The sequence below is a fragment of the Pteropus alecto genome, unplaced genomic scaffold, assembly GCF_000325575.1.
Source record: "Pteropus alecto unplaced genomic scaffold, ASM32557v1 scaffold206, whole genome shotgun sequence".
NCBI lineage: Eukaryota > Metazoa > Chordata > Mammalia > Chiroptera > Pteropodidae > Pteropus > Pteropus alecto.
Genome location: NW_006438906.1, coordinates 1602821 through 1626381, shown reverse-complemented (window position 1 = coordinate 1626381; position 23561 = coordinate 1602821). Strand labels below are relative to the sequence as shown.

Here is a 23561-nt window from a genome sequence, read left to right as displayed (position 1 = left end):
ACATTGGTGGGTACAGGAGAGTTAATAGCATTTACAGCGCATAGAAATGGTATGCAGGGGACAAGATAACCATGAGAGATTTTGTGGTCTTTGTGCTCAGGTGGGTTGGCTTGTCCCCTGAGGGGTTGGGGAAAAGGGATTACTTTGACATTCCAAGGGTATGTTATTTAAGATGCAAGAAGACAATAGGCTTACTCAAGGTAAATACTGATCTTTATCAAGAAAGCTACAGGCCCAGGCTATGGCTACCTGCCATGACCTGCTTTTAGTTAGGAATTTTTATTTTCAGACCATCCTATGTAGTTACTTTCTGTTTCTGAGTTTGTAGAGCCCGCCATTTAGGCTTCCCCTGAATAAACGCCATTCAGGTTTAGTATGTGGCCCCTTTTTAGTCCACAGCTCTAATGATTCAAAATGACTCGCTAGCCTAGACCTCTTATGATTTTCAATTCTGGGCATTCCCTATTATTCTTATTTTTATTTATTTTTATTTTATTTTTTATTTTTTTACACCTACAGCACCTGGTATTCCTAAGTGGTCTCCTATCCAAGTACTAATCAGGCCCAGCCCTGCTTAGCTTCTGAGATCAGACAAGATCGGGCACGTTCAAGATGGCATGGCCATAGACTGGGCATTCCCAATTAAATGTTCCACCGTTACCTAAGATCTAACATCTAAATTAACCTTATTATCTTGGGGTTCACTGTCAGCAAACATTCCTGTTTAATTTTTTATCTTGCTAGTATTATCAATGACCCATATATTGCCAATTTTAATGGGTGATAGTCCTCCAGCTAGACCTCTTTCATGCATTGGATATCAGTGAGCAATCATTCTACCAAAATTGCTCCTCTCTTGGCTTTTGTTAGAATATTCTCTGGTTCTCCTATTCTTCTAACTATTCCCTGTAAGACTCTTTTGAAATCCTCATCTCTCCAACCTTATAATGTTACTGTTCCTCAGGTTTGTAGCCTTATACACCATATTTCTTTCTCTGCTCACTTATATTTGGTGATCTCAGCTGTTCTCATAGCTTTAACTACTGACTTGTAGATCTATACTTCTATACTTGATCTTGTCCCTGAGTATCAGAATCCTAGTTACTATCCAGGTGTTTGCCTAACAATTGTTTGGATATTCCAGAGCCTACAAACATTTCACATTCAAATGGCCAAGACAACCATCACCTTTCCCCTCAGACCAAAATTTCCTGTTTTCCCTTTCTCTACATTTAGTTTCACCCTACACGTTCAATTAGTCCTTAAACTCTGCTTTTAACCTCTTAATGCTTCTCAAATCTAACCCCTCCTCTCCCTTCCTCTCTCATCTCTCCTTGGCCTAGACATCCCTCACATAGTTTTTTGGAATAAATGACTTGCTTCCTCTTTTTGCATAGTTTCACTTCCTTGAGTCCATTGATCACAAACAGCAATACTTACCTTTCTAAAATATAAATCTGACCATGTCATTCCCTTACTTAAAAGTCTTTCATGGTGCCTTGACAACTCCAACAGGTAATAAAAAGCTGCCTATGACTTGGCTCCTGCCTCTTAATAATGGTTTATTGCTTAGTCTTTCCAGAACAGCATTCTCTTTCTTTTAGAGAACAGCCTCCCCCATTCTAACCATGTGATTATTGGAAAAATATCAATTATAGTCGTTCTACCCTTACTCTTTCAAACTATGGGAATGGGCTTGTGACCAAGCCATGAACATTGACATTTATCCCTCAAATTTTCTAAGTGGAAACTAGAGAAATGCCTTTTTTTTTTTTTTTTTTACTTCCTGTCAATACGAGAACCCTGAAATTCTGAGGCCAGAAAGGAGCCAAGATGAGAGGCAGAATGAAAGAATCCTTATGGCACTGAGCCCTGACTTTGGATCCTTGAGATTCCCACAGTGCTCCAAGTCTCTGTCACTCTTCAATTCTGTGAGCTGTGTGTGAATTCCACCAATAAACTCCCTTTTCTGCTTAAGCTTGTGGGAGTTAGGTTCTTGTCACTTGCTGGTAAGAATCCTGAAAATTTTATCTGCAGCCTCTCTCCATGTCACATCCCATTTTTCAATTTTATGCTCTAATAATTACTTCTAATCCCTTCAAATCCACCATACAGTCATGATTCCCTGCCACTGCTCATACAGTTTCCCTTCCTTGGATTTTAACAGCTTTGCCATTGTGCTGATTCTTTGCTGTCCGGGGAAAAGCCAGGCTCTGCTTTGTGTCAATCCTGGTGAAATTAAAGAAAGTGGAGAGGATGAGTCATGTGGTAGAGAGCCCCAGGCACTACATAACCTCTGATGATAACTCCTGTAGTTTCTACCAGACAGTGTCTCTGGTCAGTAGCTCATCTGTTAACCATTAAAAAGAAGCAGAATTGAGTGCAGATAGTCTCCTTAGGTTGTAATCTATCAATGCTAGGAGTTTAGCAAAAGGCGGAGGGGATTGTAATGATCCAGTTGAGAGTAGAAATTTGGCGCTTCTATCTCTGTTATCCATATCCCTTAGCTTTCCTTGTATAGTTTTTTATAGTTACATCTAGAGAAGTGTGTATGTGCGTGTGTGTGCACGCACACACATGCGTGTTATTGTTGCCTGGCACTTACCCGTTTATTTTTATATAATTGATTAGGATACAGTGTGGGTACTTGGATTTTTAAAAGCTCTCCAGGTAGTTATTATATGTAGCCAGTTAAAAGCCCTTTCCCTAAGGTACCAAAAACCCTTTCCGTAAGGTACTTGATAAGGCTGAACCTGTTTTCATGGACAATCAATCTGGGCTGTCACCATCAATATCTGCAATGAAGAGACATGCAATGATTGCCCCAAGGCAGAGTTTCATCCAGAGAATGATTTGGAAAGTATTCCCTCCTTTTTTTTTTTTTTTTTTAGAAGAGTTTGTGAAGAATTGCTGTCAATTTTTTGAGTGTTTGGTAGAATTCACTGGTGAAGCCATCTGGGCCTGGGCTTTGTGGAAAGCCTTTTTTATTTTTTATTTTAAACTACTAATTCAATCTCTTTACTTGTTATAAGTTTATTCAGATGTTCTATTTATTCTTGAGTCCATTTTGGTAGTTTGTGTATTTCTAGGAATTTGTCCATTTCATGTAAAAGATCTAATTTGTTAGCATACATTATAAGCCTTTTTATTTCTGTAAGATCAGTAGTAATGTCCCTTCCTTCATTCTTAATTTTAGTAATTTGAGTTTTCTCTTTTTTTTCTTAGTCAGTTTAGCTAAAACTTGGTAAATTTTCCAATAGGGAGGGGATGTCTGACTTTGGTGTTCAAAACAGAACTGTATCTTTGCATTTAAAATTCAGTAATATAATGTGAATAAATGACCTAATTTTTTTAAAAGCAAATTTTGTTGTTTTTGTTTACTGAACCAACTTTGTTGTTTTTTCTCTATTGTTTTTCTGTTTTTTAATTTCATTAATTTCTGCTCTAATTTTTATTCTTTCCTTTTGGTTCAGTTTGTTTTTCTTTCTCTGGTAGAAGGTTAGGCTGTTGATTTGAGATTTATCTTTTTTTATTAATAAATTTTATTTTTTAGAATAGTTTTAGGTTCACAACAGAATTGAGTATAAAATACAGTTTTCATATACATCCTATCCCCAAAGATGCACAATCTCCCTGACTATAGACTTTCTGTACCAGAGTAGTACATTGTTATAATCCATTGACACGTTATCACCAAATGTCTAGAGTTTACTTTTGGCTCTGTACATTCTATGGGTTTTGACAGTATATCTACCACTGTCGTATGACATAGAATAGTTTTATTGCCCTAAAAATCTATGCTCTGCTTATTCATCCCTCTCTTACCCCTAAGCCCTGTCAACCACTGATCTTTTTACTGTCTCCATAGTTTTGCCTTTTCCAGAAAGTCATATAGTTGGAATCATACAGTATGTAGCTTTTTCAGATTGGCTTCTTTCACTTAGTAATAGGCATTTAAGTTTCTTCCATATGTTTTTCATGGCTTAATAGCTCATTTCTTTTTAGCACTGAATAATATTCCATTGTCTGGACTTCTTTTTTAATGTAAATATTTACAGCTATAAATTTCCATCTGAGCACTGCTTTCATTGCTTGTCATAGTTTTGGTATGTTGTGTGATGTACTGTTTGTATAGGAAAGGCAGGATAAATGCTTGCTTACTTCCATTTATTTATAAGTTTTGAAAACAATAAGTAGTAGATTCCCTAATGTGCCAGTAATGAATTATTGCCTTTCGGTTCCAAATTTATCCTTTTTGCTCTGCAAAATGGATTTGGGCCCTTTAAATATTTATCTTTTACTAGATGGCAGGTACTCAGCTTTGTCAGTAGAAGGCACCACAGAGATATTGCAGGAAGAAAGGGCTTTGTTTCTTGTTTCTGGTGTTTCCATTAGGCTTCTGTGCTGTAGGTAGCTTCTCCCAGTGTCTATCTCCTATAACTCACATGGCTTCTTCAGAACCTGGCTTTTTCAGTGTGTGGTAGCCAGCAGCCAGAAACTTCTCCTGGCATCCCCCTTAGGTGGTTTGTAATAGAGTGGCTCTTGTGAGACACCTCTCTGTGAATGGCTTTCCCCAGCAATCCTACAAGGTAGATTACTGGCAACTTCTGCCAGTGCAGCACACAGCAGCTTCCCTGCCACCTAATAAGCCACAGGCACATCCTCTCTAATAAGGTCTGCACCTCAGATCTGGGGTGATCTTCATTGGACACTTTATCTCAACCCTAGAGGTAGTGGCTATTTCTTATATCACTAATCTTGTATTCTTTTAGAGTTCTCTTTTGCTTCATTACTAGCCAATCTTTATTTCTCCAATCCCTTATTATAGTTAATAAGTCTTTAAATAAAACCTTCCCTGTTCAAATTACTGTGTGGTTCCTCTCTCCTGACTGGACCCAGACTGATACATTTGGTAATTTCTAAAGGTGACAAAAAGGTGTGATTAACTGAGCTGTCAAAATTAAGAACTTCTGTTCAAAAAAAGACAAAGTTAATAGACTTAACAGAATAGAAGATGAAAATTGAAATGTCTAAAATTGATAAGAAATTGATATTATAATATACAGGAAACCATCAGCAAGAAAAATAAAGCAACCCCAATAGAAAAATGGGCAATGGATATGAATAAGTATTTAAAAAGAGGAAACTCAGAAGGTCATTAAGATATGTCAGACTCGTCAGTAATCAGAGAAACAAATTAAAACAATGCATATATCATACCTGTTGGTTTGGAAACCGTTTGGAAGCTGGCTGATTATATCTGAAATATAGCTCAGATCTGTCCTTTTCTTTCCACATTTACTGTAACTCTAGTCCAAGGCCACCATCATTCTCTGTATTATTAGCATAATACAAAAATGTAACTGGACTGCCCACTTCTATTCTTGCTCCCGATAATTCACTTTTCTCCTAAGAACAAGAAAAATCTTTAAGTGTAAATCAAATACCACTTCTTTGCTAGAACCTTTCAATAACTTCTCATTATGCTTGGAATAAAATCCATGATCACAGCCTGCAGGTGATCTGCGTGTTCTCCTGACTTACCTCTCCAATAAATACTATGTCACTCTCTTTGCTCACTATTCTCCTGCAAATAGTTCAATACGTTGAACACTTCAAGCTATTTCCTTTCTCATAGTCTTTACACAAGCTATCTCCTCTCAATCTTCACATAGCTTCCTCCTTTTCATCTTTCGTCTAAGAAGCCTGGCCACATTTTCTGGAGTAGATCCTAGTAAGTCTGTCAGTGTTACCCTGCTTATTTCTCTCATAACACCAACAAACTTTATAATTATTTTACAAATTATTAATTTGTAAATATAAATTACCTAGTTTTTATCTCTCCTACTGGACAGTGCATTGCATGAGGTAGGGGGCTGTGTTTGTCTTTTTCACCATTTACCTCCAGCACTTACAGCTATGCCTAAGACAGTATGCACTGAAACATATGAATGAATGAAATCTATTTCATGTTCTTAAGGAAGCCTGGACCAGCGAATTACTTTACAAATGCAGATGCTTCACACTTAAATGTGTTCTATTTAGTAATGCAACAACAAAATGAACAAAAACTCCACATATTCATTTAAATTTTTATATTTTAAAAATAATCAGTGCCTTCAAACTTTCTCCCTCGCCTTGCATCCTCTATATTTATCGTCATCTGCTGGTTCAAGTCATTTACCATTCTTGATATGTGGTTTATCGTTTTCTAAGTGGTTGGTAAGGGCTCTTTGTATATTTGCCCGTGTTTTGCAGTTTTTTTTTCCCCCAAGATTGCCTTTTGACAACTTGGCTGGGTTTGTTTTCTTTCACCCCCAGCCTGAACTACTCTAGATAGGTGAAGTCTGGTCTACTCTCCAGAAGACCAGGTGAAGTTGGTTGGGTGGCAGGGAAAAAGGGCCTAGCAGCAGGCGAGCACAGTGAATCGCAAAAAGAAAAACCATGATTATGCAAGTCCCTGCCAGTCTGCCCCGCTTCGGCGGCCTTTGGCATCTACATTCACTAGTCTCTTCCTTCCGCCCGACGCCTGGCGCGTCTGTCTGACGTCATGGGCGCACTGCACAGTTGACTCAGGTCGCGCAAACTCCGTGGCCGTCTACCGAGCGCGCTGATGCGAATGTCCTCGCGGCACCGGAAGTTCGGAGCACGTGACCGGGTGACAGCACTCGCTGGACTGACTACAGGGCTCGCTTTAGGTGTTGCGGCGCGGGATGGCGGAGGCGCCACCTGTCTCAGGTACTGTTCTGGCCCGGGCGGGAGTGGGCCCCTCTCGAGTTGCGGAAATTTGGTTAGTGACAAGTCCTAGGGCTTAGGCCATTGATATCGCGAGAATGGCGTGTACAGGTTTGGGGATAGTGGCTCGGAAGGACCAAGCCACGCGCGTCGTGCTTACGGAGATCTCGACTATCCTCGACTGGTTGTGAAGCCCCGTAGCTGGGTTTCCAAAGAGAGCGGGTTTTTCTCGGCGCCCAGCAAGTCGATGTCGGTGTCCCGGCCTTCCCTGGGCAGTGGCCACACTGATCGACAAGCGGGCGTTGGCCTGGTCACCGCCCAGTGACTTTGGCGCGCTCTCGACGCGTAGTGACTTTGTGCATTGTGCTTAAGGTGTATTCGTGCGTCCTGGTGCAGCTACGCGAGCGCAAGCCGAAAGCCTGTGGTTTCCAATCTCAGCCTGCCACGAGCTCGCAGTGTGACTGAGCCATTATCTTCATCTGTCAGTTGGGAGTAATTAATTCCTGTGAAGGCTCCCGCCCTGCACTGTACCTGTTCCACCATTATTAGCTCACTTCCCCTCCCAGAGTTGCCTCTGTGTATAGACAGCCTCGTTTGGCTGTTAATATAACATCTATTTCCATTTTCTTCAGGATGTACTTAGATCTTTGTTTTGCAAACTTTTTGAACAGTGACCAAAAAGAAACTTCCTGACCTTCGTGCATACATACATAAGTATAAAAGCGAACTAAAAGGTTTAGGAAGCGATGGTTTTCTTTACTATCAGCAATACACTCGTTTTTCTACTCCATTTGAAAGAATACTTGTCTCAATCCCCTATATTGATTTGATTTCAGGACCCACTTTGAAAAACAGGACAGCATGAGGTTTGTAAACTGTCATTGATTTGAGTCGTAGTTCAGCTACTTACCAGTTTGGGGGGTACTAAAAGTATATATATATTTGTGTAATGCGTGACAGATTAGAATGTATTTATTACTGCGGATCTTGGTTTAAAAAAAAAAAAAAGTTGGAAAACAGTGCATTGGTGTACTCCAGTCCTGATTTAGGTACTAAGTCATCTTGAGAGGTGGGGAGGAAACATTTTTAGGATAATGTTTTGTTATTCTCCCACCCATTCTTTTCACAGATCCTCTAAAGTGGATTCATTGATCCTCAGGCTCACTTGTGTCCCATTTTTGCACCCTTCAGTGTTTGAAGCAGAATTGGGTAGACCTAGTTGTGAGTCCTAGTTTTGGTCTCCAGTGCTGTGCTCCAGGTTACAGCTAACCTCCTCTCCATCTAGTGAGGCAGAGTTCCCTACTCCAAAGTCCCCACTCTCTCATGTGTCTCAGTTTGTTTTGCCTTAGTTTCTATTCCATGTTCTTATTTCAGCATAGTCTAACACACACCTTCATACCCACTCAAGGTTTAGTCCTGCTCCTGCCTTTCAACAACAGCCCAGTCCAGGGAGTATCTTTCTGTCCATGGACAGACTCCAATACTTACTTTTTCTCTGGACTTTATAATCTACAGTTTACTCTGCTCCACCTACCTGATGGACACCTACCGTGCTGCCAAATTAGCTTGGATCTGGGGAACTATTTGTACTATAGCCATGCCTTGGTGATGAGACATCCCATTTATTGAGTAACTTTCAGCTACATAAAATAGTGTGTGGGGGCGGGGAGTGTTTCAAGATCTTTGTGTCTCAGGTCCCGTTCCTGATTCATGTGCCCCTTTTCCCTTCCTCATGTCTCTTAAGGGTCTTTCTGAGGGCCTTGCTTACTGCCTGAGGTCTAGTGGAATATATACTGTATATGAATAGGTGCCCTGTCTAGACTCTCTAGTTGCATCAACTCCTTACTGATTAACATGAAACACCTTCCTCCTCTCCTTTACCAGGCTATCCTGGACTACTTTACCGACCTTTTTTCAGCCCCTCTCTCCAACCTCGCTTCTTTGAGCAGGAAAGGACCACACAATCCCCACTTGGTCTAATCTACCTATTCCCACCTTTAAGTTATCTGTTAGGTTTCTAGAACACCTTTTCTGCCACCTTCTGAATTTGTCTAATCCTCTTGCCATTTTGTAAGGCCCTCCACCCTATCCCCAGAATCTCCCTATGTGAAAGCTTTCAGGACAAATCCTGGATTGAGTGAGAGATTGCCATATGACTTTATGATCTCGTTCAGTTCTTTAGTATATGTTTCTATGGTAACAGCTGCCCAACCTCTGACACTGAAGGTAGTGATATTGTAAGAGCATGGTCTCTAGAGCCACATAGCCTGGGATGGAATCCTTTATCTGCTTTAGAATACCCTTGTGGCCCTAGGCAAATTACTTACTCTCTCTGTCTGTTTTCTCATCAGGCATATAAGGATTAAATGAGTTAACATATGCAAAGTACTTAGAATAATGCCTGGTACATGTTAAGTACCTAATAAAATACCTAACAGGGTTATTATTAAACCTGAAACCCACAGGCTCTGCACTGCACCCATCTGTGGTCAAGTCTGTGTATTTCAGATAGTCTGTAGTCCTAACAGCAATAATAAAGTACCATTATTAACCACTTTATACATGTTACTAACTTACTTTACTCTTCACAGCAGCTCTTTGATGTAGGAATTACTATCCTCATTACATATAAGAGGACTGAGGTTAAGTAACTGAATAAAGGCACAGTAAGTGATAGATAGGCAGGGACTTAAATCCGTCTCCTAGGCTCTGTCAATTCACAGTATATTCTGTATGCTACACATAGTTCCTACTTTGCTCCTAACTAGTGTTGTGTCCTTAGGCAAATCATTTTGTCTTTGGGCTTCAGGGACTGAGTTGACTATACAAAAAAGCATCTTGGGGGAAAAAAATGAGTGAGTTGAAAAGGCATATGCTTAATTTTTTGAGACTTTGGGATTCTAGACTATATTATAGAAGTTATGTATGGAAAATCTAAAATATATTCCTGGGGGGAAGAGAAGGGAACTAATGTACCGACTATGCTAAGTATTATCTATAGGAAATATTTAAATTTCACAATTACCCTTTGAAATAGTATTATTATCAGTAGTGTCATGGATGACGACACTAAGGCTAAAAGGAACCAAATGATATCTTTAAGCTCATACCATAAGTTGGAGGGCCAGATTTTAAACTGATTTTGTCTGATTCCAAAGCCTGTTTGCTTGATATTGCACAATACTGCCTTAGAGGTTTGAAAGAACACATGGAACCTGCTGATTTTTATCTCACCCCTGAACTATTTGCTGACCTTAAATTTTTTGATAATATAAATGCGTGTATAAATAATGCCTGATGGCCTAGGTGAGCAGTTTTAATTAGCAACTCTTAGCAGTGGCTATTGAAGAGGCTAATAGACATGGGATAATTAGTCTTCCATAAATACCATGAAGCCATCATCTTCACAGGAAAGATAGTTCTTACTAAGAGCCTGTTTTATACAAAGTCCTTAGGAAAATAACTTTTAGATATGGCTTAGAGTCTTCTGGGCTTCATGGGTGACCTATTAATTTCTTTACTGGCATGTCTATTTGTTATGTCCTAGGTACTTTTAAATTCAATACAGATGTTGCTGAGTTCATTCCTCTGGAGAGAAAAAATTCTGGTCTAAATTGTGGGAGTCAAAGGAGACTAGATTCTAATAGGATTGGTAGAAGAAATTACAGTTCACCACCTACGTGTCACCTTTCCAGGCAAGTCCCTTATGATGACATCTCTGCCATTCATCAGCACAGTTATCATCCTTCAGGAAGCAAACCTAAGAGTCAACAGACTTCTTTCCAATCCTCTGCTTCTAATAAATCACTCAAGAGCCTTCAGAATCAACCTGGGCAGAAACTGAGGAGTGAAAAGCAGCATATTAGAGTCAAGAGAGTACAGAGTTTCACTGACCAGACCTTAGATGCAGCTGGCTTAGAAAGCAGGGCCAAGTCAGAGAGTGGGACGAACCCCAGAGAGCACAGCCCTGCTGAGAGTGAGAAGGAAATTGTCGGTGCAGATCCCAGGGGAGCAAAACCCAAAAAAGCAACCCAGTTTGTATACAGCTATGGTAGAGGACCAAAAGTCAAGGGGAAACTCAAATGTGAGTGGGGTAACAGAATGACTCCCAAACTCGAGGATGCTGGACCTGAAAATACCAAACCTGTAGGGCTTATCCACCCTGACTCTTCAGATACATCCTTTAGAAAAGGAGTACAGGATGGGTCTGGGGCCAGACGCAACGAGCAGAGAAGACACCCACAGAAAAGGCCTCCCTGGGAAGTGGAGGGGGCCAGGCCACGACCAGGCAGGAATCCACCAAAACAGGAAGGCCAACGACATACAAATGAAGGACCCAGAAACGACATGGTCCTCATTCCAAAGGACAATCTTAATGAAAGATCAAGAAAATCTGCCTGTGACAATGGGAACTTGGCAGTTGTCAGCAAGTCTTCCAGAAGGGTTGACCCAGAGAAATGCGCTATGAGAAGGCAGGATCCTCAAGTACCATCTTTCTCCAGAGGCAAACAGAACCCTGTGCTAAAGAATGTGGAAACGCACACAGGTAAATATACCTAGATGGGTGAAAATGTTTTGTTTTGTTTTGTTTTTATTTTACATTATTTAGTAGGTAATATATTCATATAGTTTAGAAAGTATAAAGTACATAGTGAAAAGACTCTTTCCTTGTTCATCATCTGCCTGGGTCCTGCCACCATCCATTCCCCTCACCAGTAGGTAACAATTTACTTGGTTTTTATATCATAAGGAAATACAAAAGAATTTTTTCTTAATAAATAAGGAATTTAGTAAGGGTTTTTGAAAAATGTAGATATGGGTGGTATAGGTGGCCAGTTGCAAGATTTTTTTGAGTTGCGAAAGCACAAGTAGGGGCTGGTAATATCTCCGTTGCCTCTCCTGGTTCTAGCCTGCATCATGTCTTGTCCTCTCATCTGTAAGAATTCCTAACTAATCTTGCCATCTCCAGTTGCTCTTTCATTTCATCTCTTACACCAGCGTCAGAGAGCAATCTTTCTAAAACACGTATTGAACTGTGTCACGTCCCCCTGCTTAATTTTGTTCAGTTTTTCTCATCACCTATAGATTCTGGCTTCTCCCTTACCCAGCAACCCTATCTTCTGCTGCCTCAGTCCCCACCACATTTTATTTCCTAGACTTTATACTGTTTCATCTTTTCATGCTGTTGCATATGTGGCTCGCTTTGTCTAGAATGTGTACTGCTCAGCTCACTGGTGAATTCTCACTCATTTTTCAAAAACTAGTTTATTCACATGTCCAGGAAACCTTTTCTCACCTCTATGGATAGCCTTAATCTTTTCCAGCCCTGTGATATGTCTTTTTCTTACTTATCCATGCTTCTGTTTATAGCACTTACACTGGAAACCATCATTTGTTTATGTGTCATTGCTCTCCACTAATCTGTAAGTTCCTTGAAAGCAGAAACTGTCTTTCTTCTCATTTTTGTATTCCTATTGCCTAACACAGCTCTTAAAACATAGTAGGTTCTCAGATCTGTTAGAAAGTTCTTCCTTACATTATATTGAAAACTTCTTTCCTATAAATACTTTATATCCCCTGGTTCAAGTTCTATCCTCTGGAGCAACACAGTAACTAGTCTTTCTCCTCATAGTTTCCCTCACCTTTACCATAAATCAGCTTCTTGCAGTATTTGAAGACTCTTCTCATTTTGTCCTGAAGATATCTAGGCTAAATATCTTTATTCCGTTAGCTCTTCCTTGTGGACCTTCACCATTCTAGTCTCCATCCAGTTTAATGTGACATACAGCCTAACAGATGAAGCCACCACCTACCTGGGCCTGTTATACTGGCCACTACCTACCTGGGCCTGTTCTTCTAGTTCTCAGTTGCTTCACCAGGTAGTCTTTCTTAGGACCTCAATTTGTGTGTGAGCCAAGGCAATGTTATACCAGAGTTGTTTTTTAATTTTTAGGGCTGGTTAATGGTTTCCTGTCACTTCATAATGAATTACCACAAATGCAGTGGCTTAAGATAACACAAAGTTATTATGTCATAGTTTCTGTGGGTCAGGAGTCTAGATATGAGTCAGCTGAGTTCTCCACTCAGGGTCTCACAGGACTGAAATTTGGCCAGGGATGCAATCTCATATGAGGCGTATAGTCCTCGATCATGCTCACTAGTCGTTGGTAGGATTTATTTCTTTAATGAGTGTAGGACTGAGGTCCCCATTTTTTTTTTGCTGGCTGTTAGCTGGGGGCATCACTGTCAGCTCCTAGAGGCCACCCACAATGTCCTACATAGCCCTCTCCACAACATGGTAATTTACTTCTTTGAGGCCTACAGGAAAGCATCTGATATAGATTCTTCAAATCTCTGACTTCTGTCTCTGATCTCTAGACTCTTTTAAAAGGGTTCACCTGATTAGATCAGGCCTACCCATATTCAAGGTGAGGGTATACAGGGTGCGCATACAAAAAGGTAGGAATCTTAGAGGCCATCTTAGAATTCTGCCTAACAAATCTCTCTTAGTTTCATACTCCCACATATTCATGAGAACACTATTCATATTTATTGAGTAAATATTATGTGCCAAGCACTGTTCTGGGTACTAGGAATACAGCACTGGTGAGATTTACATTCTGGTAGGGAAGACAGGCAGAACACACTTAAATATTTAATCTTTGAGGTGGTGATTTAATCTATAAGGTGGTGATAAGGGCTAAAAACATAAGCAGGTTAAGAAGACAGAACAACAGGGGTACTTGTTTGGATAGGTTGGTCTCTGATGAGACATTTGAACAGAGACCAGAAAGAAGTACAGAAGCACACCATGTGGCTCTCTGGAGATCACTCCAGGCAGAGGGAGAAGCAAGTTTAGATTGGGGGGCGTGGAGAAGGTGCATTGTAAGCAATGAAGAGTGGGGTGGCAGTAGAGGTCAGAGAAGTCATGGGCTGAATCATGTGAAGCCCTTAAATTTGGTTCTGAGTCAGAAGATGAGCTGAAAGGTTTTGGGGAAAGGGATGGTATAGTCTTACTTTCTAAATTGAGAATTCAGCCTGCTGTGTGGGGAATAAGCTCTAAGGAAGCAAGGGGACAAGTTAGGAGGCTGTTGCAGTAATTCAGGTAGTTGGTGGAGACTTGGACTAGAGTAGTAGTGGTGGAAGAAGTAAGAATTGGTTAGACTCTGTGTTTGGAAGGTAAAATTGATGAGATTTGTAAGTAGACTGGATGTTAGATGTAACAGAATGAGAGGAGTCAAGGATGAAATCAAGGCTTTTGTACCTGAGCAGTGTAGAAGTATAGAATTGCCATGTACTGAAGTGATAAAGCCTGAGAGAGGAAAAACTGTTGTTTTTAAAACTTTTAAGTTTGGAATAATTAGATTTATAGAAAAGTTACAAAGATAGTACAGAGAATTCCCAAATATTCTCCGCCCACCTTCCTCTAATGTTAACATCTTACATAACTAACTCTGATCCTTGTCAAAACTGAAAAATTAATGCTGGTTCCATCGTATTAACTAAACTGCAGACTTTATTTGTATTTCACCAGTTCTTCCACTAATGTCCCCTTTTTTTTTTAATCTAGGATCCAATCCAGGATACCATGTTGCATTTAGTCATCGTGTCTCCATCTTCTATGATTTGTGATAGTTTCTTAGCCTTCCCTTGTTGGAAAAGGTGTTTTTGTGTATATTTTGCTTTGTCTACTCCTTGTTCAGGAAAGATAAAGAATTTGGTTAAATTTATTAAATTTGAGTTGCCAATTAGACTTCCAAGTGGATGTTAAGTAGAGAGTTGGATATAAAATTCAGGGAAGAGATCGGGCCTAGAGATTTAAATTTGGGAATTGTCTGTATTGAGATGGTGTTTAACGGACTAGGAACATTAGCTAAGGTGTGAATGTTGTTAGAGAAGAAAAGTTTGAGGATAGAGCCTTCCTATATCTCATGTTTCAAGGTTGGAAGTTGGAGATCCAGCAAAGGAAATGGAGAATGAGTACCAATTGAACTAAGAAGTGAAACATGTTCTAAACACCAAATAAAAAAAAATTCAAGGAAGAAGGAGTGATCACTTGGGTCAGATGGTAATGATAGGTACAGAAAGATGACAACTACATATTGACTATTGGATTTGGCGATTTGAAGGTTATTGGTCTTGATAAGAGCAATTCTGGTGGAATGGTGGAGGTGAAAGTTTGATTGGAATGGAAAGAGAGGATCATCCCAAATATAAGTCTCCATGGCTATTTGAGAGTGGTCTCTGCTTGCTCTCATTTTGCTCTTTTTCTCTCAGACTGTCTGGATCTCTCATTTTGTGGTAACAAAATCCCCTACATCCTTACTATGTTTCTGCTACGTTCCTACTGTTAATTGACTTATGGCCTTCTCTCAGTTCACTTCTTTCCTTACTACCTCTCAGAGCCTGCCATTTCCCTTATCCCACTTACTTTAGTTTCTGAAAGGTGGACAGAGCATTCCAGTGTCATTTCCAAACTATTCTTCCACCTTTGTATCAAAATCCCTGCTCCTTTGAACGTAATGCTACATCACCTTTTAGCTACATCACCTGTCATATCTCCTTATCTTTGTCATTTATTAGCCTCTGAATCTCCAAGCCCCAGCCCTCATTTATTATTAATATGTCTAACCTATATCTTATCTCTACCTCAGTGGTTCTCAAAGTGTAATCCCAGACCATCAGCCATCAGCAATACCTAGGCACTTGTTAGAAAAACATATTCTTGGGCTTCACCTCAGATTTACTAAACAAAAATTCTGGGAGTGGGGCCCAGCAGTCTTATTTTTAACAAGCTTTCAGGTGATTCTGAGGCATATTCAAGTTTGACAACTTCTGATTTACCGTAACTCCTGCTGTTATTCTATTCCAGGTGACTCTAGTGATCATATGCATTGTGCCATCCTCAGGTTCTTTGATCTTATCAACTGTGGTGACCTTCATCTTCATTCCACTTCCATACCCACTACCAGGGAAATGACCCTGGGAATGCTCCATCTCTGAAATCTTAGTCTTATGTTCCACTTTCTGACCATAAATTCCTGTCCTTCTGGCTCCCTCGGTTTCTTCTACCCACTACCAGTTTTGCCAGCCTCCTAGCCATCTTCATTCCCTCTCTAGGCAGGCCTTATTGTAGGTCATTTGAAGTATCATTCTTTTGCCAAGCCATTTGGCAGAATCCCATCCCTGGATCTATGCTGCAATCTATCTTTCCTTTTCCAGACCTGGATAACAGGATGCTGTTCCAGGAAATCACATAATAGCATAGCTTTGGGGCTGCTGCAGTTCATTTGCTTTCTGAGGGAAGCCTTCCTGATCACTCCATTTAAAACTATTCTTCCCCATTTGCCAGTATTCCCTATCCTCCTTTCCTGGTTTATTGTTCTCCATAGCACTTATCACTATTTTGATGATACTACATATTTTCATTATTTATTGTTTATTGTCTACCTTCCCCCACTAGATAATAAGCTTCATAAGGGCAGAAGATTTTTGTCTGTTTTATTCACTGTGTATCCTTAGTGTCTACAGAGTGCCTGACACACAAAATATTTTCAGTAAATATTTTTGAATAGTGGTCTCCAACCTCAGTTGGTTTTCAGCACTGTTTGTTTCCTCTTATGACCTTAGTAAGCTGCCTTTTCCATTTTCATCTAAGACTGTTCCACACCCTTTCCTCTCTTATTCAAACCTTTTTAACATCGGTCTTCTTCAGACCTTCCTAACATTCATTTCCCTCATTGTCTCCTATTTTACTGAGAAAAGGTAGATCATCAGGTATAATTTTCTCAACTTTTTCCTTCCTTTATACAAACTCAGAGGCACATGTGCCCATCCTTCCTTTTCTTTCATTCTGAGAACTCCTTTATTTCCTTCCATCAGCCTTCTCACATTTACTATTCCAAGTTCTCAGCCTGAAGATCTTCCCACATCTGTCCTACTCTCCACAAGAAAAAATTCCCGTTACATGAGTTCCCAGTAATGTTTCCTTTCCTTCCGTTCCAGTCAAATCAAGAGTCGTCTGCTTTATTTCCTTTTCCTTATTTTGATTCACTTCTCAGTCCTCTGCTACCATCACCACCTACCTGACTAAGAGAGCTACTGGTAAGGTTATGAATGGCTTCTATTTGCCATAACCTTTGGACAGATGTATTTCAGTCCTTATTATCCTGGACTTCCCTTTGAGTTTGATGCAAAGATGGAGCCTTTTTTGAAATGTGACCTCCTTGGCTCATTTATTCCTTTATTCTCTCATTTGATAAATATTTATTGACACCTGGTATATGTCAGGAACTGGAAATACTATAGTAAGCAAGGCAAGCAAGACCCTGTCACTGCCTCACAGATCGTACAGTCTCAGGGTATTTGTATTTTTTTTATTTTTTATTTTTTGACATTAAATTGGACAAAGTAATCTTAGGAGAGATAATGTTTATAGAAGAGCTTTTGTGTCAGGCAGCAGAGATTTTGAATTTTGACTTTTTAATTTCTAGCTCCATGACCTTGGGTAAGTGATTTAACCACTTCGAGCCTAATTATTCTTTATCTATGAAATCGCATCTGTATTATAGCCTTGTTGAGAAAATTAAATATGTGTAAAGTGCTTTAGCATAGTACTTGACCAGGTATATTTAAAGTTAGTTATTTTATTCTTATAACCTATTTGGACTTAAAAACAAATAAAATAATGTTGTGAAATAAATGCTAAAAGTACAAAGCAAAAAACAAAATATATATACTCAGCTCTGAGAGCACCTGGCTATACTTGGGATAGGAAGACTTTGCTAAGATCTATTGCTAAGGTGTATTTGAGGAAGATGTCTGGAAGTGGGTGATGGTACTGAGGAGTAAATCTGGGAGGATTCTCATGATGCCATACACTGATCTTTTTCACTAAATGGCAAGCTTCTGGAGCCAAGGACTGTCTGTCCTTTAGTCTGGTAACCCTACATGGACTTGTGGTGGGTCCAAGCATCTTTGTTGAGTGAATCAGCTAAAGACTTTCAGGGCAACTACTAGAACCATCTCACCACCATGGTTGTTGGAACCCGTGTAGGCTTAGGTTTCTTGCAGCTGACCATTCACAAGCCCTCCCTTCCCTAGCATAAATCCATGGATCTGGTATATCCAGTGTCCCAGATACAGGAGGGCAAGGCTAGGCCCTATAGCATACAGCATACTGCTCCTTGGATACTCACAAGCTATGTGATAAGGCTCATTTGGTTCCTGGACAATTTCTTTGGAATGTTTCAGTTGTGAAAATCCCCGTCTGAATGTACTTCCTGAGTCTCCTTTCTTAATATATGCTCGGCCTCAAATTCTGAACAACCACCTTAGAAGCAGACATCCCTGAAAACCTCTGTGTTTGTGTTCTTCCCTCAAATATTTTGCTGATCCTTGGTTGACTAAAGTAAAGGTTGGTTTTCTGTATTTGAGTTTATCTGTTTTGTTTTTTAAACAGGTTCTCTAGTTGAACAGCTTACTACAGAAAAATATGAGTGCATGGTGTGCTGTGAATTGGTTCGCGTCACAGCCCCAGTGTGGAGTTGTCAGAGCTGTTACCATGTGTTTCATTTGAACTGCATAAAAAAATGGGCACGATCTCCAGCATCTCAAGCAGGTCAGCCATTCCTCTTGTCTGAGAGTTATTCTCACCCATTAGATACGTTCCACTTTTTAAATGCTATTTAATTCCTCTTAAATACTTTGTCTGTAGAGAAAGTAAATTGTCTCAATCATATGTGTCAGATGACCATATTAAGCTATAAATCTTAAACTAGCTAAACTTAATATTAAAATATATTTAAGGTACAATAAAATTAGTCGCTTCTACTGAAAATGGTAGCTTTTATCCAAGTAGCAACTGCAGAAAACATTTCTTGCATAGTTTGCTTTAGAAAAATTATAGAAAGCAATTGTATAATTTACACTTAGAATCTTGAAGTTGTTTTGCCTTTAACAAATCTTCATAGTATTTTGTGGGCTTTTTCCAAAGAATACTAGTATTTATAGTAATGCAGATGTTGATAATATGCTTTCTGAACCGTGGATCTTTTTCTAATTTAAGATATCTGGGTTTTCCTGTATGTTCTTAAATATTTGTCTTTTTTTTTAAGCCAAGATTCAGATAATGTTTACCTTGAATTAGAAATACTATAATACAACATTATCTCTATGAAATGAAATGACAATTATGCGATGTGATGGAGGTGTTAGCTAAAGCTATTGTGGTGATCATATTGCAATATATAAATGTATCAAAGCAACACATTGTACACCTTAAACTCACACAATGTTATGTCATTTATATCTCAATTTAAAAAAAATGGATACCTACTTGAGTCCTTGTATCTATAGTCCTTATAAATATTAGCTTAAATGTGGTATTTAAGCAAAGCACTCGGTACTTTGAATTTATTTAACGTCAGATGCCCTTAACTTGGGAATTACTACCCTTCCTTCTATGTTATGGCTCCTTATAGGGTTAATTTTTAAAGAGTATATGTGCTTTTCAAAAGAAATTATTTTGTTTTTCTCCCATGTTTCTTGGCAGATGGCCAGAGTGGTTGGAGGTGCCCTGCCTGTCAAAATGTTTCTGTACATGTTCCTAATACCTATATTTGTTTCTGTGGTAAGTTTTTTTTGCATACATTGGAGTCTTTTCCACTTCAGGCATTGTACTTCAGTTCCTAGCACAGGAGACAAGGGCATGTTTTAGAAGTTTCTAATAAGACTTCAAAACTACAGGAGTCTACAAGACATCCCATGCATGTGATCTATCACAGAGCTAGAGTCACAGGCCTTTGTGCTCTTGGCAGGCTATTCTGGAAAAGGGCCTTCACATCATGCCCACCAGGCTCATGCTACTTCTAAGCTGTGGTGCTGGTCTGCTTGGTCTTAGCTTTAGACTAGAGCTGATCAGACGGCAGAGGCAGATATAGACATGGGCTCTTTCTCATTCATAGCTATAACAGCTTTGATGTTCTAGATTTGAGCAGCATGAATAAAGAGTAGAGTTGAAGTGTACTTTATTTTAACCCAAGGAATCAGTCATTGGTCTTTGTAATAGAGAGATTTTCTATAGATCAGCATTACTAACTCTATCCTTTTACCCCCCCTCTTTATGTTTTTGAATAGCTGTTATTAAATAGCTCAGTTCCCCTACATGTTAGGAAAAACTATGTGATCCAGATGCTCATTCTTTCTACTAGCTTATTTCCTACATGTCTTTTTTTCTTCTTCTTTCCTACCTAGTTAAAAGATAGGCTGATTGTTAATTTTTCCGGTTGTTGATTTTTCAAATTTTGTTTCTTAAGCATGTCTGCCTCCTTGAACCATTGCATTTTTGCTTCTGTCCTTTTTACCTTTCTGAAAATATATTTAGGAGTTATCAATGACACCTTTCTGACCAAATCCAGGACTGATTTTTAAGTTCCTAACCTTTTTGGTAGCACAATAGCCCTTGACACTTTTTACCATGCCCTGCTTGAAATGACTAGCTCTTCCTGTTTCTGCAAACTCTCCTTATTTTTCTCACTAATTTGCCTCTATTTCTCCTTTCCCATTACTGAACTAGCAGCTTTCACAAAGAGGCAGTCATTGACCATCAACTCTTTAACTTCTAGACTCAATTCATTGGTGAATTTATCAACTATATAGAATGCTGTTCCCCTTCTTTCTTTAAATCCTCATCCACATTCAAGATCTGACCCCAAACATTCTCTTCCAAAGGAAGCTTCCTTTTCTCGTTCCCTCTCCCACTTTGACTCTTTTATTTGGAGTCTGATGGTATTATATGTTTTATTGCCAAAATCTGAGCTTTATTAGATACTAAATTAGTATTCATTGAAGGAATGAATATTCCAGAATGTAGTACTAGAAGGCAGCATGAAACTAGAAGCTAGAGATCAATAGAAAATTGGACAAGTAGGACCAATACCAAAGCTTGATTGCCTTATTTTAAAATATTTTTAAACATAAAATACCACAATGGAATTTAAAATCTTGTTAAAGCCTTCACTGACAAATTAGAAATGAGACCTATTAAGATAGAAGAATGTAGGGTAAAGGTCAAGATGACCTGAGCAAGGTAAAATGGTGTGGGCCTGCAAATAATGGCCTATTTTACATGATGGCTTTGTTCCATCTGCTCTTCTGGAAGGCCATTAATTTAATATACTTTATTGAGAACTTATTAATGTACCAGATACCATGAAGAAATGAAATAAGACTTATTGACTTCTCAGAGCTTATCTTTAAGGGTTAAGACAATTAACTTAGTGTTATACTAAAGTACAAAGTGCTGTGGGGATCTTTAGGATGCATTTTGATTTCTGGCTGGATGATTAAGAGAAGTTTTTATAAAGGAGATAGAATTAAACTGGGTTTGAAAACTAGGTAAAATCTTGGTAGAAGGGAAGATTTGTTGAAGAGAATAGCATAAGCAGAAGTAAAAACCAAGAAGGCCTAGGAGCTATTGGGAGAAGAGGTAGTCATCTGGTTATGGATCCCAGGATCTGTGAAGGTGAAGGAATAGGAGATGACTGAAAAGCTGGGGCTGGCTTCTTGATGCCAGGCCTAGGCATTGGGACTTCATTTGGCAGGCTGTGGGAAGCCACTGAGGGCATCAACATGATTCTTTATGAAACTTAATTTCATGGCAGTGAGTGGAATATTTTGGGGCCAAAACAATTTGGGGACTTGTAATAACCCAGATGAAGAATAATAAAAGTCTATAATGGGTATTAGAGTGGGGCAGAAAGGAGGGCATACAAGAGTTCAAAGGTAAGCAGGGCTTAACAGCAATGGAAAAGGAAGGAACCCAAATGTGGTTCCATAGATCTATGCTTTTGGAAATGGTGATACCGAAGACAAAGGGCAGATCAGGAGAGCCAGGGTTGGTGAGGACAGTGCATTCAGTTTAGAGATGTTGTGTTAAAGGAGTAAGACATTCAATGAGGGATGTCTAACAAGCAGTTAGGAATATTTGAAGGGAAATCAGGACTTAACAATGATAGTCATTGCAGTTGAGAGTAGTAGATGAGACCCAAGTGGGAAAGGAGTAAAAAAAAGGTCTGATGCAGAACCCTGGCAGGAAAAGAAAAAACCATAATTTAGAGTCAGAGAAAAGAGGGAGAGCCATTGAAAGATGGTGGGGAAAAAACAGAACACTATATTGGAGCAAGAAAGCACAGAGGCAGGGAAGCTTTTCCAGTAGTGTTGGAGATGAATTTCTGGCCAGTAGAGAGGTTAGAGCAGAAGTAGAGAGGGAAATAAGGTGAGATACATTAGGTAGGGAAATTGACAAGATTTAGTGATTAAGTAGAATATGGACAGAAGAGAAAAGTATGACTCTCATTTTTGAGTTTGTGTGACTGACAGTGATGGTGTCACTGACAGAAATAGGGAACACTGAAGAGGGAGGAGTTTACGAGAGAAGATGCTAACTTTGACCACTGATGTAGACAGTTTGAGGTGACTGTGAAACCACAAACACAGATGTTCAGCATGTGATGGACATGTAAGACTGGAACTGAGGATTCAGGGCAATGCAGAACATGTAGGTTTGGGAATCATTGGCCTTTAGGTGTATTAAACCACAGCATAGATAAGAGTTCTAAATGAGACAGGTTGGAGAGAAAAGCGGAGCCCAAGGACTAGGGACAGACTGTCATTTAGGGTGTAAATTATCCAACTGAGGATGATTCCTCAAGGGCAAGGAGGAGTCCTGTGCCTTGATTTTACTCTTCCTGTCACTATGCTAAGTTCATGGAAGATGCTTACTAAAGATTTGCCAGATAACATTGATTATAAAAATATAATCTTTTAATCCCTACTTAATAGCTTTAGAATAGGCGAGATCCTGTGCTCGCTTCGGCAGCACATATACTGGAATAGGCAAGTTCCTAATGTACAAGGCACTGGTGTCCTTTCCATCTCTTACTGCTTTGTTTTTTCCCCATTGTTTTCTTCCCTTACTCCCTCTTTCTGATCCCTATAGCAGATATTCCCATATCAGTTCAAGGGCCCATTTACAGAAAGTTTATCTTGTAGATTAAACATATCCATTAGTCAAAGTGGCATTTTTATAAGTAAGAAATAACTTTACTTTTTCCATGTAATCCAGAATTTAAGATTTATCATGCTCAGTGAAGCTTTTGACGAATAGCATTACATTCAACTTTTTAATTTAGGATGTGGAATAATGTCTTTGTTGAACCATTGAAAGCCACACTGGTGCTCCATGCTGTCTGGCTATTTTGTATTATTAAAGTCTAGGATGCAGTTAAAGTGTGTATCATTGACTCTCTGATCTGATATGTTTTAGGCAAGGTAAAGAATCCTGAATGGAGCAGAAATGAAATTCCACATAGTTGTGGTGAGGTTTGTAGAAAAAAACAGCCTGGCCAGGACTGCCCACATTCCTGTAACCTGTAAGTTGGCACCCTAGACCCCTGGAGATTCTTTGTTGACACGCTTTACTAATGGCTTTGAGTATACATATCTGGTTAGCATGTAACAGGACTGGGTGAAAAGCAATATGTTATCATTCACTGAGCACTTACTCTGTGCCAGGTACTCTGCAAAAATTAACTCACTGAATCCTTAAAACAGCCTGGCAATATATAGATATTTATTATCTCTGTTTTACAGATGAGTCTCAGAAAGGCCAAGCATCTTGCCCAGGGTCACAGTGCTAGAGCTGGGATTTCCAAAGCCAGTGCTCCTCTCACTATATTACACTGCCAGCTTCTAAGACAAAATATCCCCCAGTGATATCCAGGTCCAAGAGAGTGTATAGGACAGACTTCTGTTTAGGGAAAAAC

General features: G+C 39.4%; 1 protein-coding gene and 1 pseudogene across 4 annotated transcripts in view; one reads left to right on the top strand and one right to left on the bottom strand.

The window, feature by feature from the left end:
• Nucleotides 1–510: 510 nt before the first annotated feature.
• On the bottom strand, nucleotides 511–629 carry LOC112483163 (annotated as a pseudogene).
• Nucleotides 630–6577: 5948 nt separating this feature from the next.
• Nucleotides 6578–23561, top strand: part of NFX1 (nuclear transcription factor, X-box binding 1) — a 59347-nt gene continuing 42363 nt past the window's right edge. For 2 of the 4 annotated variants that reach the window (XM_015592669.2, XM_015592668.2), the window contains exons 1-5: nucleotides 6595–6738; nucleotides 10283–11281; nucleotides 18197–18355; nucleotides 19289–19366; nucleotides 23063–23168. In XM_015592669.2, coding sequence (XP_015448155.1) covers nucleotides 6714–6738; nucleotides 10283–11281; nucleotides 18197–18355; nucleotides 19289–19366; nucleotides 23063–23168 — 1367 coding nt within the window. In that variant the 5' untranslated portion in view covers nucleotides 6595–6713. Of the gene's footprint in view, nucleotides 6739–10282; nucleotides 11282–18196; nucleotides 18356–19288; nucleotides 19367–23062; nucleotides 23169–23561 lie in introns of all 4 variants that reach the window. The other 2 variants (XM_006916062.3, XM_015592670.2) reach the window with 2 other exon arrangements.